At 45.0% G+C, this 18,337-nt stretch overlaps 1 protein-coding gene across 8 annotated transcripts in view; it reads left to right on the top strand.

Annotated features, from left to right (window-relative positions):
• Positions 1–18,337, top strand: part of EPB41L4B (erythrocyte membrane protein band 4.1 like 4B) — a 129,041-nt gene that overhangs the window by 97,048 nt on the left and 13,656 nt on the right. For 6 of the 8 annotated variants that reach the window (XM_035697300.2, XM_025432212.3, XM_025432216.3 and 3 more), the window contains exons 18-22: positions 2,928–3,053; positions 3,862–3,929; positions 6,878–6,976; positions 12,947–13,133; positions 15,483–15,560. In XM_035697300.2, the coding sequence (XP_035553193.1) occupies positions 2,928–3,053; positions 3,862–3,929; positions 6,878–6,976; positions 12,947–13,133; positions 15,483–15,560 (558 nt within the window). The remainder of the gene's footprint in view (positions 1–2,927; positions 3,054–3,861; positions 3,930–6,877; positions 6,977–12,946; positions 13,134–15,482; positions 15,561–18,337) is intronic. The other 2 variants (XM_025432215.3, XM_025432213.3) reach the window with 1 other exon arrangement.

Here is an 18,337-nt window from a genome sequence, read left to right as displayed (position 1 = left end):
TCTCAAAGCCCACTTGTCATTCATTTGTATGTTTTAAAATCTGTATTTCAATATTGAATGATAAAGCATCTTTTCACAATTCAAATTGAATGCAAAACACAACACGTGGTCATGCAAAAGAGAGAAAGCAGCACATACTTGGAACCATCCTTCAGGCTAGAATGATGGACTCCTTGTAATCCAGATGTTTATCTCCTAGAGATGCCTTTGATGCAAACATATTTATATAGAATGATAGTCAGATTTTCCAAGTTTTATATTGATCCTCACCTGAATCCATTCATAGAGCTGACCAATAGCTCCTGCTTCGTCAGATAGAACAAGCCAGCTTTGATTTTATATCCAAAAAAGCAGTTTAAAAGGATTAAATGCAAAGGGAGAACCAATGCTGAATTCTCATTCTTTTCTCATTTTAGCAGCATTCACTTTTTCTAAAATAGATCTTCGGTCATTACCATCAGTATAACTATATCCCCTTAAGCAATTGTCAAAAACCTCAAGTGGGCTTTAGAGCCAATTTAATTCTTATATTCCAGCATATCATTCCAGAAAATTAAATCTAATTAAAAAATTAACTCTTCACACCCCAGTGAAAACACCCATGCTCGTGTTAAACAATTATCTTCACGTGGCAGGATTTCCAAACGTAAGATAAATTATCCTAGAGCTCTACTATCAGGCTCATTTTTCAAGATAAATAGGTGGCTTGTTTTCAGGGGGATGCTGAGTCTTTTAGGATAATGATTCCAATCAAAGAGGCTGTTCTCTTTATACCCAATGCGATGGCTTAGGATTATTAGTAGTCTCATATCTGATGTTCTTTCAGTTGTGTTTTCTTTTCCAAACAAAGAATTTAACATAAGAGTACCATTCCTATCTTGTTTTTTTTCTCATTTGCTTATCACAATATTCTTATGATGAAAGAAACTGAGATTCGGGGAGGTTAAGGGGATCCAGTATGGCTGAGTGGTCAAGATCTGTAGCCTTGGAGTCTCCCGATCCTGAGGGTGAATCGTGGCTCTTCTGTGTCCTTTCTGTGTGACCTTGGGCCAGTGACTTACCATCTCTCTGCTTTGTTTTTGTCATTCTATAAAATAGCAATAATGATCATATCTACCTTCAAATGAGATGGTTCAATGAGAGGAGCCCCTGAAATGTCCTTAGTCAGTGGCTGCCCCACAATAAGCTCTCCGTAAATATGAGCTTCTGGTATTGTTTTTCTTTTCATCCTCATCGTCATCATCATTTTTGTTTTATGGTGCCAGGGAGGGAGAGAGCTGAGATTAAAATCCAGCTCTTCTGTCTCTGCTGATCTTGCTGTTACATGAAATTGCTTCGTTCTACTTGTTACACCAAATGCTCCTCAATGCATTTGGAGGTCCCGCTGGGAGACTGCCTTCTGTGCTCTCTTTTCTTTATTAAGTGATGTCAACCAGCCAATTGCCCTATACTTCCTCTAGGGCTTTCATAACGCTCCTGCTATGTGTACCAAGGTACTCAACTGGACTTTTGAATTAGCAAATGGGATTAATTTAGGAACTCACAGGATTTGAGGCCCTTAGAACATTTTGCTCTTGCACTGTACTAACATGCCACCTTGAGTTCTGCTATCACTAAGTTGACTTTTAGCAATCATACAGTCTTGTACCTTTCTTACTAAACACATCTTTTTTGATAGTAACTATATATCATTATCATCTTCTTTAGTAGGTATTTATTAAGCACCTGCTGTGTACGAAGCACCACATTAGCATTGGGATATGCAGTGACCACAATAGGCATGGCTGACATTAAGGTTTTATTCCCAGTGTGGTGTGTGTACCATCAAAGATGATTTCAGGTTATACACATAGATGAGTATTTTTTTAATAGTTGTTAATTATCATAATGTCTATTATAATAAATATAATAGTCACAAAGCCTATTATTTCAAAGATATTATTGTTTAGGACACACTTAAAAGAGGTAGTCTCAGGATAATCCACCTTAACTAGATCATATAAATGATAGGTACATGTTGGGGCACCTGGCTGGCTCAGTCTGTGCAGCATGTGATTCTTCATCTCAGGGTTGTGGGTTTGAGCCTCACATTGGGTGTAGAGATTACTTAAAAAAAATCTTTAAAAATAAAATGGGGGACACCTGGGCGGTCCAGTGGTTAAGCATCTGCCTTCAGCTCAGGGCATGATCCCTGAGTCCCGGGATCAAGTCCCACATTGGGCTCCCTGCATGGAGCCTGCTTCTCCCTCTGCCTGTGTCTCTGCCTCTCTGTCTGTGTGTGTCATGAATAAATAAATAAAATCTTTTTTAAAAAAATAAAAAATAAAATGGATTATAGGTACATGTTTAGTTAGTACCTAGAAAATGCCAAAATAGTGAAGGCAGGGTACCAGATTGCTGACATCTGAGACACTCTGCAATGAGGTGGCATAGATAGAAGTTTCTTGAGATTCGCAATTTGCAGCAAGATTTGCTGTAAGAATACCAATGACTAAAAAAAAAAAAAAAAAAGAATACCAATGACTATTTTGCAGTCTTTCCCCAACAAGTCACAGAATTGAGTCTTTCTGTGTAAGAGGTGGCAGTTATGGAGGGAACAGCCCTGTGTTAAGGGATGGAAAACTCGAACCTTGCGTCCTGGAGCTGCTGCTAGCTCTCGCTGCAGAACTCCGGAAGAGACTCTCCTGTTTGTCCCGTCACCCCGATGTCTGGCTCGGAGGTCCCCTAGTACATCCTCTCCCTGCTTCACAAGAGAATGAGAGCATGTGCTTGTGAATCCTTTGCAAAGAGTAGAAGCAGTGGCACCCATATAAAAAGTTGGGGGCACACTTGTGATAAGACCGTGTTATTTGCAGTTATGCTTGATGGAAAGGTTAATGTAGGTGTTTTCTTTCCTCTTTGTTGACAATCTGTCGTGTGTGTCTCAGGCTGAGGAAAAAAAAGTTTCTGAGAAGACTCTTCAGACCCCACTTTTGCCTTCCCCTGTAGCCGATCACGTGAAGTGCAACATTTTGAAAGCCCAGTTGGAGAACGCATCCCGAGTGAGTGCGCAGGTACGTGGAGCTGGTGCATTCCTTCAACTTCACGTCCCAGATTTGCTTCCTGCCCTTCAGAAGCAGGAGGCACTCTAGGCCTGAAATATGGTGTCTGACAGGGTCCAGCCAGGAGACAGGAGCCACACCTGTTATGTGAACAGAGATTTAAACACCGAGTTCTTCACTGGGAAAGTGTGCGGGCCAGCTCTGTAGGTTGTTGATGGGTTGAAGGCCACGGGCTGCTGCACTGACACCCCGTGTACCTTCATCAGGCCTCACTGGCCGAGTGGGTGTCCCCTCCTCCCCCACCATTCTTTGTGGGACTCACCAGAGGGAGGAGGACAAGGCTTCTATCAAAATCGTATGACGTAATTCCTCCCAGGCTCGTTACACTGATATGAAAAGACAGATTCTAAATTCCTTTGTAAGCTGTAAGTGATATGTGAGCATGGAGCTGATTATTATTCTTGATCTACAATGTGAGGTGGGGGATTAAACTGTGGGTTTGACTTTTCCCACACTCTCCCTTTCCCATTCAAGCATGAGCTGGCACCTAGCAGGTGCTCAATAAATGTCTGAATGCAAGCATTGATTGCCTTTGAGTGATTAAGTGTTAATCCCCGTGATGGGGAGTGACTCACGAAAACATTTTTTTCTTGACTTATATAAACACCGGAGAAAATTTGTTATTGACGGAGTACTCAGTGAACTACCTCTCTGAGCTACCTTCCCATTTCTGGGATCCTTCAAACGTTGGAGCCTTGAGAACAGTTTTGGCCCTTAGAAGATTTTCCCTTTTGACTAACCTGCCTGTTTTCTCTAACAGGTTGGGAAAGAGGAATCAACGTTTGTAAATATCAATAAGAAATCCAGTCTTCAGGATGCTAATGTAAGGTCTGTTGCTTCTTGTTTGACTGGGGAAACGATACTCTGTGCCATCAGTGTTATCCTCGAAACATGACTCACAAGGGCATTTGCTAATAAACTCAGAGAGGAAAAAAAAGAAAATTGCAAAGCATGTCAGTACGAAGAGAGAGAAAAAGACTGGCTTAAAACAACTCAAGTCTCAAAAATGCTGCTTATTCTCGGTTTTCTTATTTCTAACCGCCGTGCTAACAAAGAAATCACTTTGAGTTGCTTCTCAAGGATACAGATAAGACCTTGTCATTCCCCTGCTTGACATCCTTTCTTTAAAGACTCTGCTCTGCTTTCGGAGTGGAGTCCAGACTTCTCCACAGAGCACGGGAGACCCCTTCACACAGGGCTTTTGCTCTCTGTCGCCATTCAGTTCATCACTCTTCCCTTGGCCATTGATGTACTCTTTATCCTGAGCTCCTTTCTGGTACTAGAACCACACGTGTTCCTTTTTTTTTTTAAATAAAGGTTTTATTTAGAGACAGAGAGAGAGAGGCAGAGACACAGGCAGAGGGAGAAGCAGGCTCCATGTGGGGAGCCTGATGTGGGACTCGATCCCAGGTCCCCAGGATCACACCCTGGGCTGTAAGGTAGCGCTAAACCGCTGAGCCACCTGGGCTGCCCACCACACATGTTCCTTAAAGCTTCCAGGCCACTACCACTTTAAACCCAGAGGAAAACCTTCCTCTTCTGATCTCACAGAGAGCAGATGCCCTTCCCCTCTCACCCCAAGTAAGGAACAACCTGAAAATCATGGCAGTTCCTTGCCACCTTGGTGGTCTGCTAATACTGGCGGGGTATCACTACGGTAGAGTTTCCTAGAATGGGTCCAAGGGTCACTGCAGCAGTATTGCATTAAAAACACAGACCTTTAGGGGTGCCTGGGTGGCTCCATTGGTTAAGCCTCAGACTCTTGATTTTGGCTGGGTTGTGATCTCAGGGTCATGAGATTGAGCCCCATATCAGTCTCTGAGCTCTGTGGGGAGTTAGCTTGAGATTCTCTCTCTCCCTCTTCCCCCTCCCCCGTACCATGTGCATGTGTACTCTCTCTCTCTCTCAAATAAGTAAATAAATCTTAAACACACACACACACACACACACACACACACACACACACACTCTTGGATCCTACCCCAGACCTTTCAGATGCTTTGGGGTGGGGTGCGGTGGGGTAGACAGGAACCAGAATTTCAGCAAGTACCCTGAGTGTTCCAGGAACTGCTACTCTGGGGAATTCTTGATGTTAAAAATAAAACTGATACTTTTCTATGTCACCTTTGATTCCTAATCTGTGTTCTCAGTATAAGGTTGTCTTACTCCAGCGAATGTACCCAGCTGCCTCCTGGAGTTTTCAAAATCTTAATTCATCCCTTCCCATCCTACCCCAGTAACCTATTTGTCAATCTTGGTTAATGGCATTATTACCTACCCATTTCCCAGATCTGATGCCTGGGAGTCCTTGACTTTCCTCTTTCATCCCCTCATGAAATTGGTCACATGTCTTGCTAATTCGATATTCGTATTTCCCCTCACATCTATCCTTTCCTCCTTCATGACCCTTATCCTTCATGACCCTTATCTACCACAAGCCTTCACCATCTCTCTGTCTGTATACCTACTACCACAGTCTCTAAAGATGCTCCCAGCATCTTTGAAGAGACTCCATCTCTTCACCAGTATTCTCTTCCTTGCTCTAAGGGCTTTTCCAGAAAGCAAGCCTGACTATGCCATTCCCTTGCCTAAAACCTTTAGTGACACCTTGACCTTCAGTGTAAACTCCTGAGTCTGAGGCCCCTCATGACCTGGTCCCTGCTTCCCCCTCTTGTGGAAATGCCTGGTTTCTCTGCTGAGACCTCACCCACAGGAGGTTCCAGCACCTTGCATTCTGTAGCTCTCTACTCTGTCTTCCTTGGAAGTCTTCCCTCCGTCTGCCTAAGTGTAAACTCCTCCATGAAGCTTTCCAGATGCCAACCATTCCACCCAAGTGAAGTTATGTGCTCCCCCGGTTGAGCGTGAGTTCTTCCAGGGACTACGTTCAGTTGACTCTAGGGTCCTAGCTTGAGGAAATCATGAACCTAAGCTATGGTGATTCCAGTTTCTCTATTTGCTCTTCTTTCACATGTTTATTCAACAAATATTGATTAGGCACTGGCCACATGCCCATCACCATATTAGACACTAAATAGAAGAGGAAATGAGGGCTCAGAATTGTTCAGTGACTTGCCAGAAGTTCCTTGTTGAGGACCTCAACTTCTTTTGATGTCCTTAGGTCCCAGAAGGTAATTTCTGATTTGTTAAATGAAATTAGTCAAAACTGCTACAAAAACACGTGAAAGCTTTTTCTTAAAAATCAATGTTTTGATTGAGCCCATTGGTTATCTGGCATATTTCCTTGAGGAAATATAGAAGTGAAACAATTTTTACCATTTTCACATATACACAAAATTAAAATGTTATAGAACAAGTCTTAAAGGCCTTCTGATTATGCATTTTTCACATTAAATACTGTGTTTATATTTAAAAAAATATATTCTGTGCTATATTTAAAATAACATAGCTACCAGATTACTTGGAAGTAAAAATGGGTTATCCACAGGCTTCTCTTTGCTCATTTTATTGGCAAAACCTGGGAATGAACCAAACCCTGGAGGTAGGTGTTTTGGGCAGGGAAGCTTTATGCTGTACCCCAATTACACTCAGTTCTTACTTGCTATATTTTCTTCCCTATGATTTTGGTTTTTGTTTTTGGATTTTCTATGACATATTTAAAAATTATATTTAATAAGTAGAGTGGAAAGGAGGAAAAATGGGTATGTTGACCATCAATGTTATTAAGGGTTTAAAATAACTGAGAAAGCAGTTCCTACAGCCAAAACTAGACCATAAACTTTTCTGTTGGTGATGTTCTGTTTTTGGTATGTGTCTAGAAGTCCTATTCCTATACGTGTGGAAACTACCCAACCAGCAATGGAAAAGCCGGAAATCAAGCCTCCCCGAGTGAGGAAGTTAACAAGACAATACAGTTTGTGAGTTCTGTACTGCAAGTTTGTCAATTATAATCACAAAGTTGATGCTATATTTTCCGTTATAAATGCTTCTTAGCGTCTCACACCATTTCCAAAGAGCCATCCCCCAAAATATAGTTTGTTTCCAATTTAGGTTATAATGGTACTAGACTTTTCTCCCTAAAAACATTACATGGTTGGCATATGTATTAATCATTGATTGCTGTGTAATGAATTACTCTGAAATTAGTGGTTTTAAATAGTCTGCATCTATTACCTCACAGTTTATGTGAGTTGGAAGTCTGGGCATGGCTTAGTTGGATCTGTTGTGTCAGGGTCCCTTAACATTCGAGGTGTGGGCAAAGGCTGTGGTCTCATCTGAAGGCTTATTCTTGCAGATTGGGACAGGATTTGGTTCTTGCCGGCTGTTGTCTGGAGGTCATCCTCAGTTCCTAGCCACGTAGACCTCTCTAGCTTTCCCCATCAGAGAAAGTACACAAGAAGAGCCAGAGAGAACTCTTGCAAGGCAAAAGTCACAGCCTTTTGTGACCTAATCACAATGACATCACATTATTTTTGCCATATTCTTTTTTTATTTTTTTATTTTACTTTTTATTTTTGCCATATTCCGTTCATAAGAAGCAAGTCACTAGGGCCAACCCATACTCAAGGGTCAGGGATTACACAGGGGCATGAAAACCAGGATGGGGAATCATGAGAAACTATATCGAAAGCTACCTCTATTCCATAATTGTGAAATGGTAGCATGGTCTGCAAAGAGAACCAAAACTAATCACTGAGCTGTATGAGATCTATGGGAGGAGTCATATCCCAAAGTATCCCAGAACCACCAGGGCCTGTCCAGTTTTGTTCGGATTAACAAAAATTTATTGGCTACCATTTGCACAGCGTTGTTTCAGGCTGTTCTAGGAAGAACAAAATGACTTTGACTGTTCCCATCTGAGGGGTCACAATTTATTGGAGGGAGAGACAGATTGTAAATAATTACAATCCAAAGAAGACAGGCAACTGCTGTAATAAGAGTAGTAGTATTGTAGTAAAAGTAGTAGTGCTAATCACAATGGTAGTTCCATTTCTTGACCTTGGTGTAGCACTCTGCTGGGTGTGTAATTGGTCAGAGGGTTGCAGGGATATCTTTGGTTGCTATGGAAACCATGCAGCTCTGGAGTCAGAAAGGCTTCTGGCAGAGTCCTGACTAGTTTATTGCTCTAAACTCTTAAAGAAATTACTTTTTCAGCCTCTCTTTCCTTGTCTGTAAAATGGGTGACATACCTAGCCCTGAGGAATTTGGTGAGGGTTGACATGGGGTAATGTGAGTACAGCCCATAGCAAGGGACCTGGCCAGAAGATGAGCTATCTCCCTTTCCTCTCTTCTCAAGGACATGAAAGCCTCTGAGAAAAGGTCAAGATTGGGGGGTACCCTGAGTGCAAAGTGTAGGCTGAGAAGGGTGACCTTGGATAAACAGCCATCTCGAGCCTGCCACCTGCACCTGATGAAAAGGAAGACACAGCCACCTCCCACATCATTAGCCTTAATAGAAACTCTGGACAGTTAGAGCAGCTGTATTTCCTAGGAAAGCCAAAATGAGTAATTCAAATAATTAAAGTCCTAATGGTTTCTGGGGGACAAATTAAACCATGAAAAAATCTGCTCCCTTGAGGATAAAGCTGTCAGGATTAGACTTTCCTTTTACATTTTGAAACTCCAAATGCTATTATCACCTATTTGGGATATGTAATCATGTTGGAAACAATGACTAATATGTGGCCTGGAAGGGAAGAAAATTTAACTCACTACAGTGGCTCTTTTAAATAAACCCTTTTCAAACCTCTAACTTCATATATGTATTTCTTAAGTTGCCCCAAAGTATTTTACTTCAAAAATCAAGGAATAGCAGCATTTTCTGCATTAGTAATGAAAGAAAAATTAATGGATGAGATTTTCCCAGGTTTAAGGTTTTGCACCATAAAAATAGTTCTTCAGTTGCTGACACTAGTCACCACGTATTTTCTCATCTCTTCCAGTCATAGATATTGATAACTTAATAAACACAATGTCAAGGAATATAGATGGAAAAAACTCAGATTTCCCATTTTATTTTTTAAAAGATTTTATTTATTTATTTATGATAGACAGAGAGAGAGAGAGAGAGAGAGGCAGAGACACAGGCAGAGGGAGAAGCAGGCTCCATGCCAGGAGCCCAGTGGGGGACTCGATCCCGAGTCCAAGACTCCAAGATCACACCCTGGGCAAAGGCAGGCACCAAACCGCTGCGCCACCCAGGGATCCCTCTGCATTACTATTTTTGAAACACACACACACATACATACACACATACACACACAGCCCTTTTGACTGTTGGGATATTCCAAGTTCCTAGACCAGCATGATGTGTATTTGGATTTTAGGGTTCCCCACCAAGAGCATCATGATGTTCAAATGCTCTGAACAAGTTTTCAAATTGATGTTTTTATCTATTTTTTAAAATATGTTTTAAAGATTTTATTTATTTATTCATGAGTGACACAGAGACAGAGAGAGGCAGAGACCCAGGCAGAGGGAGGAGCAGGCTACATGCAGGGAGCCCGACGTGGGACTCGATCCCAGGACTCCAGGATCATGCCCTGGGCTGAAGGCAGACGCTCAACCGCTGAGCCACCCAGGCGTCCCCAATTGATCCTTTTAAGGATATAAACAACTCAGCCATGTTCTTTCCTGGAAGTAATGACATAGCGAAGAAACATAGCCACGTTTCTGTGGCTGCTGTGTGTAGAGAAGAGAGAGACACAGAACTCTATGTAGAGTTTGAGGCAGGAAAGAGTGTCCTTCTTTGATACTAGCCAGGATGTTTAGAAAATGATGGGCGGCTTTATTTTCATCTAGAAATTTAACTTTACTATTTATTTAAACATAGTATAAAAGTCTGAAAATATTCTAAAGAGAAAAATATTGTAAGTCTGAAGAGAAAAACTAACCATTTTCCTAGAATCACGCCATCAAAAATAACCCATGTTCACATTTAATGACTATTGCTGTAGACATTTTTCACATATTGTTAAAATGGAAGGAAATCATTTCAAAGAAAATAATCCAACTATACACAAAATTGTCCTTATTAAATGATATTTCATGAATTTAACATGAATTTACCTCAAAAACTGAGGTTGAATTGAAAGACGCTTTGTAGTTAGGCAGATTATCTCTTTGCCACAAAATCTGAGTTAGGACAAAAGGTTATAAAAACTATCAAGAATCTGGAGTCTTTTTCAATTTTAGGCAGTGTCAGTTGACTTCCTGCTGTGAGAGATTAGCTATGTTTTTTTTTTAATGGCCTATAATGTTAAACTACATAACTATGCTTTTAAGGTTAGGATTTTCTTTTGTAATGAGGCAGAAAAGAATTTTAACCCCCGTCTTCCACTTAACTAGCTGTGTCACCTTGAGCAAGTCGTGTCACAATCAGCCACTGACTAGCGTCTGCTTCTCTGAAGAGTGGAGATTATAATGCAGGGCTGGTGTAAAAATTATATGGGCAAATGCATGAGTTACTGATCTGATTAACTTCATCAGCATGGATCTACATATGTGGCATCTTATTCATTTTTCCCACTTACTTGTTCCAGCCTCACCTGTCTCCTTCCTAAAACTAAGTCCTAAATCCTCCTCTTAAGGCTTTTCCGTCGACAGAATGATCACAAGTCGCCCAGAAACTCCCTCGACCAGTCCCACCTACAGCTCAGTTGTATACCATGGCCACATTTTGCACAAGGCCATTGGCATGATGAGGCCCCTGTGAGGGACCCTGCTCAGGCCGCACTGGTGCCCACTGTCCATGGAACTTTTATCTACACCTTTTGCTCAGCCACCATTTCTAAAACAGAACTCCTGGGATGCCTGGGTGGCTCAGTGGTTGAGCATCTCTCTTCAGCTCAGGGAGTCATCCTGGGTCAGGGGATCGAGTCCCACATAGGGCTCCTTATGGGGATCCTATGTCTCTGCCTTTCTGTGTTTCTCATGAATAAATAAGATCTTTAAAAAATAAAAATAAAACATAAATAAAATATAACTCCTGTGCCGGGGTAGCTCTAGGAGTTCCACATGGAAGCCCCCCTAGGAAACATGTATCAGGGTCCCTAAGACTACCCTCAAGTCTGATTATTCCCTGGAAGGACTTGCAAAACTCAGAAAAGCTGTTATCCTCATGGTCATGGCTTATTCCAGTGGAAGGATACAGATTAAAATCAGCAAAGGAAAAGACACAGAGTGGATAAGAAGACTGGGCGCCAGCTTCCACTTGTCTTGTCCTGAGGAGTCACAGGGTCAGTGTTTAATTCTTCCAGCAACAACATGTGACAGCATATGTGAAGTAGTACCAAGCAGGGCAACTCACTGGAGCCTTGGTATCCAGGCTTATTATTGGGGGTCAGTCACATAGTCATGGAACAGGTACCCAGTCTCCAACAACCACCCCCTAACCCCAAGATCAAATTGATATTAGTGTGAGCATATAGTGAAGACCTGTAATCAAAAGCAGGTTTTGTCTGCAGGTCTTCACTAGAAGTCACATTGCTAGCATAGACTATGTGGCATGGCCCAAGGTCAGGTATGCAGTGACACCCTTATCATGCAGATATGCCCAGGGCCCCGAGGTTCTCCCAGAAGCTCATCAGTGGCCAGAGGTTTGGAATGTGCCGAGTTAGAGCACCCCAGGCCTGCAGGGTCAGCCCTTTACTGCACAGGCAGCATTCTGGTTGACATTAGGGGATCAAGGACTTGGCTTAATTTCTGTAAGTTTGAGAAGATACTGTCCATACTAAGAATGGCTGATTGATGGCACTGGTCTGTCCTGTGCCAGTATGAGCAGATTAACAGGGCGTCCTGCCTTAATATACTTGGTTGTAGGCCAAGCCTGCCCCACAAATCCAAGCCCTGGAAACAAACCCAGAATGCAATCCAGACTTCTCCTCCATCGTGGTGACTTCCTGTCTAGTGTACTTTCGCACCTGCATCATCCCATTCCACCAGAGAGGTCCCAAGACCAGAGCTGTGAGGCCCCAGACAAACATGCCCAGCTCCTCCCCTGTAACTATTTTGTCACACCAGAGGAACAGTTGTTATTAGGCCATGACAGGGGTGATTATACTTTTCACTCAGGTGGTCAGTTGGTTGGTTCTTAAATGGCTTGTATTTACCCTCCTAAGGGAGGTCACTCCCTTGGTTTGGTGGCTCCTCAAAAAAATTCAGCATAGGACTACCATATGACCCAGCAATTCCACCTCGAGTGGAATCCCAATCCAAAGGAATTGAAAGCAAGATCTCAAACACATGTTAGTACATCAACAGGTGCATGGATAAATAAAACATAGCCCATCAATGCAATGGAATATTATCCAGCCTTAAAAAGAAATGAAATTTTGGTGTATGGTGCAACATGGATGGGCCTTGGAAACATTATGGTAAGTGAGATTAACCAGATACAGAAGGACATATATTGTTTTATTCCACTAATATGAGGTCCCTAGAATAGTTAAATTCATCCAGACAGAAAGCAGAACAGCTGTTACCAGGGGCCTCAGGGAGAGGACACTGCAAGTTACTGTTCCATGGATACAGAGTTGCTTTTGGGGGTGATGAAAAAGTTTTGGGTGGAGATGGTGAGGATGGGCCCCCAACATTGTGAATGTATCGAATGTCACTGAATTGTACGCTTCCCAATGGAAAAGAAATGATAAATATTATGTATATCTTTCCATAATAAAGACAATTTTTTTAATCCCTTGGCAAATGACAAAAAAAAAAAAAAATTTCAGCCCAAATTGGCTTTGGCAAAAATGTCACTGTCTTGCCTCCTGGAAGCTGGACATCTGGCAGACATCTGTTTGGGGAGCTCCCCCACCCCCTCCCGGCCCTCCCTCTGCTCCCCACAGCCTGTTTATTGTCGTAATGAGCAGAGCTTCATGTGCTTTTAGTAACCGCAGTGATGAAGATGACCTCCCTCCTGACCTGGCCGAGGCAGTAGGAGCGCCCACAGCCGCCGCCACAAACACCACCACGGCCACCACGCAAGTCTCAGCACCGCTGGTGTCCCCCAAGGGCCACAAACTCAGCTCGCCTCAGAACTCAGAAGGCAAGGGCCAGCTGTCCCCGGGGGCCAAGGTACGGGGGGGAAGCCCCAAGGAGTAGCTGCACTTGCTAGGAATTCAGTATCAATTTAGTGCATGGCATCCCACGTGCATTGAAACTTGGCGCAGTCAACCGTGTGCTCATAAAACAAGGGTGACAACCACGAGGGCAGGGGTTTTATATAACTCTCCCCAGAAGAAGACCTGTTTATGAGCCCCAAATGATATCATAAAGGCTTTGCACACTGTACTTTAAGAGAAAATGGAAGAGATCTTTGAGGGCAATTTTGGGTTTAGAGTATCATCCCTATATAATCTTCACTGCACCATAAACATAGGAAACAAGAAATGGTTTTCCCCTCATCGTGGAAAATTTGGAGCAGTAAAAACATGGCAGTGTCCCCGTCCCACTCCTTATATTGGATGGGCCCATGTGAATAGTTTGAAAATGGGCAATATTATTTTGACAGTTCACAATTTCAGGAAGTCGCCAGCTGCGAGAATGGGCTGTGACAAAGGCCTTGCTCAAGGCATTTCTCTCGGTTTTCTCTGAGTGACCCTTAGCTGTGGTCATTCTGCAGCAGTTGGTCTGAATACGTTCAAACCTATTGCTCTACGAGTAGATGGCAAGTCAGAGGCTGCTTGGTCTGTGGTTCCCACTGAGGAATGGTGGGGGCCTTGAAGTCAAGAGCAGCCCCCAGACTCTGTTCCCAGCTGGTCCTTTCACACGCTTGAGACGTGCAAGTACGCCGCAGACCTGTTTCCCCAAGCCTGTTTCCTTCCCTAAAAATGGGAATAAGGTCTGCTTCCCTGCCCAGCTGATGGGCCAGCATCAGGTCCAGTGGAGGTGACATCTGGGCCAACTGGTCATGATTCCTAGTAGCCTCTAGGTAACAATGGGCCAGGCCGTATCTGTATCCTGCTTGACCAGCTGGTCATTTACCAGCTCCTCCTGCCCAGGATCTTTGGGAATCCCTTTGTGGTGCTCAGCAGGAGATCCTGCTCAGGCCAGGGACCCCTCAGCCAGGGACCAGCCCAGACTGCTTTCCTGTAAATCACCTCCTGGTATGTTGAGCTAAGTTTCCCTGTCTTGTGCAGAGCCCCTCACACTGCTTTGTTCCCCCTCACACTGCTTTGTTCGAAGTGTGAACATGGGTTCCTATCATGTATTCTTCACCATGGTTAAAACCAAGCAAAAAAAAAAAAAAAAAAAAAAAGTATGAAACAAAGGAGAATTCAGTGGGGATGGGGATGTGGGTGGCTTCCTACCAGAGGCCACAGGGCTCCCTCTCCTGGCCATCTCTCTCCTTAGGGCCCTGCTTGTACCAAGTTGATGGGGGTTATTTTTTTTCCCCATAAAGGGCCTGTAGGCTTCCCATGCTGCTGAGACTCCAGGGCAAAAAGGGAAAAAAATGTTTTCCGAAAAACTGCATGTGGGTTTCAGAGATACCTTCCTCCCATCATGAAGATATTCCTCATTACTATGCAGTTGGCGTTTTCTGTTTTTTAATTTTTCGGGGCGCCTGGGTGGCTCAGTTGGTTAACCATCTACTTTCAGTTCAGATCATGATGATCCCAGGGTCCTGGGATAGAACCCCGCCTCTGGCTCTCTGCTCAGGAAGGAGTCTGCTTCTCCCTCTCCCTCTGCCATTCCTCCTGCTTGTGTGCTCTCCCTCTCTGTCAAATAAATAAGTAAAATCTCTAAAAAAATTTTTGTTTTTAAAATAAACTCTGTGCCACACATGGAGCTTGAACTCATGACCCTGAAATCAAGAGTTGCATGCTCGACACCCTCTGGGCATGTGAGTTTAGCTCCTTGAGGGCTTGACCCACTAGATCCAGGATGGGATCTTTTCTCTATATATATTCAGAGGACTCTTTTTTAAAAAATTTTTTTAGATTTTATTTATTCATTTATTCATGAGAGACACAGAGAGAGAGAGAGAGAGGCAGAGACACAGGCAGAGGGAGAAGCAGGCTCCATGTAGGGAGCTCGATGTGGGACTCAATCCCGGGTCTCCAGGATCATGCCCTGGGCTGAAGGCGGTGCTAAACTGCTGAGCCACCCGGGCTGCCCCTCAGAGGACTCTTTGAAGCATTTCCCCTCACAAAGACCAAAGAACACTCAGAGCACTTAAAAGAAGTTCTTTGCACCTTTTTAAAAAAGGCGGTTCCCTAGCCTGCACACAGTTTCTACCCATTAAGGTTTCAGAAAACATTTGGGGTTTGGTTTCTATAATTTGCACACTGCTGGGCAAGCAAACATTCTGGGGGATTGGCACGGTCAGGGGCTCAGTGATGGAAAAAGTCTGTGTTTTCTGGGGACTTCCCTTGTTGGTCCAGAGTTGACACTGACCAGCGATATTTTTATCTGCCTTCCTAGAGTCCCTCTGACCGAGGAGGTGCCTTTACCTTGGAGCCAGGCGATCTCCTGATGGACTTCACAGAAGCTACTCCTCTGGTAAACTTCCCATTTTGCTAAAACCAGAAAAGCCACAGACCATAGAAACATCTTGGCAGTGGGTGGGCAGAGGTGGGCATCGCTGTTGGGAAGGCTCTTCCTCTTGTCCTGCTCACAGCCTGGAGGCTTAGGGATCAGCCTTCTTTGGGGGTTCAGGCACATGGGTCCCTTTACCTCCCAGAGCCCTCAAGGAGACGGTGCTCTTTTTCCCCTGAAAAGGGCGGCTACAGGGGTCCCACCCTGCCTGTCTGCTGCTTCCCCAGCGGGTTGGGATCCTTGGTGCTTGGGTCTTGGCTTTTTGGCTTCCTGGGCTGCTCCCTGCATGCCCACCCATGGGGCACCTCTCGCTGCTGCTTCCAACAATGTGCTCTGGTCCGAAGCACTGGCTCAAGGCCTCACTCCAGCTTTCCAAGGCCTCTCGTGCCCCCCTGCCCTGCCATCCTCCATCCTCTGCATACAGGTCTTCCCTTAGGGATGGTGGTCCTCATGAGACTCCTGCAGGCGAGAAACCCTTGCAGGGGAGAGAGCCCTGGACCAGGAGTCATGCAGGCCAGACCTGGCTCCAGTCTCTGCTCCTCTCCTTAGGAGCCTTGCCATGGGGTAAAGGATGCCATCGTTTGCCGTATCTGCCTAAGAGTGTCTTAATGATCACATGAGACAGAGAAAGCCCTCGAAGAATAGAAAAGCACCATAAATGTGTGTGAGATATTATGAATAGCATTAGGTGACACAGGCAAACTTGGATGCACTTTCGGCTGATACCCAAGTGAACCTCAGCATAGATCATGGTCCGCAAATGTGGAATGTGAGTCAAAATGTGAACCAAGTCAAAACCTACCTCCCGAGAACTCAACGCACAGTGGGTCGTGTGTGGGAGGCTCTGGGAGAGGACGGGGCAGCTGGAGGCTGGAGGGAAGTCAGGTTGATGGAGGGTCAGGCTTGACAGGAGAAGCCAGGAGCGGGAGTCGTTCAGGAAGGGCTCGCGGGAGGAGCAGGTGGTGGATAGGAAGGGTTTCTGGAAGGCTTTCAAAGAGGGGACGAATGAGGCAGACAGATTATGGTCTAGGCTTTAGGAGGGATCACCGTCCCTGCTTTAGCTGGCACAGGGCACTCATTTGTGATCTGTACAGAGTTGGTACCGTCCGAGAGCTTCGAGTCAGCACGTTTGGATGAACAGCTGAGAACGGACAGTGGGCGAGCTGGCCTGCTCCGGGAACGTTGGGGGTTACTCCCTTCCCGTGTCAGAGAAAATGCAGCTGAGTTATCGATGGCCTTCTTGTTAGACAAATTGCCAAAATAGGATAACCCAGAAGCAGGGCCTTCTCTCATCAGCTTGTCATCCTTTTGCACAGATGGGGAAACTGAGTCCCCAGGTGGGGATGGGGCCAGAGCCCAGGTGTTCCAGTTCCTTCTCTGCTGCCCTTTGCATCACCAGATTGGGCTGATGTGGCATCTGGATTTCAGAGACTCGCCACTTTGGGGTAGAGCAGTGCCTGGAAGAGGGGCTGTGTTTAAAGCACTCCTCAGACTGAGACGGGGTGTGCGGGACGAGACAGCAAGTTAAACAGCCTGGGCCTGGTGCTACGTCAGGATCCCAACTGAGTGTCCCGGTGGAGGCCTTACACCCTAGGAGGGCCATGGGGGTGGGGGGCGGCTAGAAGCCAGGGCAGCAGTCTGAGGACATCAGTCTAGCTGGAGGGCAGCAAACCCCAAAGGGACCTGAGAACCCCTAGGGCACAATGTGAGGGCCTACGGAGGCAGAAGGGGGAGAAAGCTGAGTTCCTAGACCCATGCTGAAGAAAACACGCTGGGCAGGAATAGGAGGCAGTGGGGGAAGATTGCTCTCTGAGTTAGGCTTGAGCAATTTCCAGAATGTGGAGGCATGCTGCAGGTAATGCCATCTAAGAGCCTATAGGAACTGCTACTTTTGTGGGACCCAGTGCTTTAGCCTGTCTGGGGGCCACTGAGCAAAAGAAGGCTTCATAGCATGGGGTTTTTGAAGTATGAGTAGGAGTTTGCCAGATGGAGGAAATGGACCAAAGCATCTTATGCCAAGGGTGCAGCATGAACAAAATACTGAGTCTTTATTAAAGGTTCTGGCAGACCTGAGAAACTCGGGGTAGTTTATAAAAATATATCTTACGTGGCTCTGACAGGATCAATAGGATTTCCTGAAAACACATTGTGTTGCCGATCCAGAGGGAAGATTTCATTGTCCCATCTTTATCTTTGAACGTTAATGGTCTGATAATAGAAAGGAAGCAGCATCTGTGTGGGACCCAGAGGTCACCTGATCTGAGGTGCCAGTGCCTCTGCTGGTACCCCCCTGGCCACAGGGAGCTCACTCCCTCTCTGAGGATACCTTGCCATATCTGGGCTGCTCTGACTGAGCTCTGAAGCGGGGCCCAGGGTGCTGCACTGCCCGGGCACAGGGCAGCTGAGGTCCTCGTCCTGTAGCGGGACCTGGCTGCCCCCTTCACAACTGGAGTGTGCTGTGAATACAGATCTCAGGATGAAGCATCCTTTGTCTTGCTTATGTGGCTTTGGGGTGGGAGTGCATGTCCATCCACGTACATGTTCACACGGAAGGTATGCAGGAGGGCTGGTGTTTTCATGAGAGCCCACTCCATTTGGGGCTGTCCTTGGCATCACTGGCTCTGACCTTATGTCCCTCCAGACTCCTGTCTTCACCAATGCCAAGTGGTCCTGGAGAGGGAGGGGGCTCCAGCAGCTTTTTTCTCCTGTCGGGTCTTCTTACCCCCATGCTTCACCTGCTC

The sequence above is a fragment of the Canis lupus genome, chromosome 11 (genome assembly GCF_003254725.2).
Source record: "Canis lupus dingo isolate Sandy chromosome 11, ASM325472v2, whole genome shotgun sequence".
Classification (NCBI taxonomy): Eukaryota; Metazoa; Chordata; class Mammalia; order Carnivora; family Canidae; genus Canis; species Canis lupus.
The sequence above is the reverse complement of the archived record's forward strand: the minus strand, read 5'-3'. Positions and strand labels throughout refer to the sequence as shown.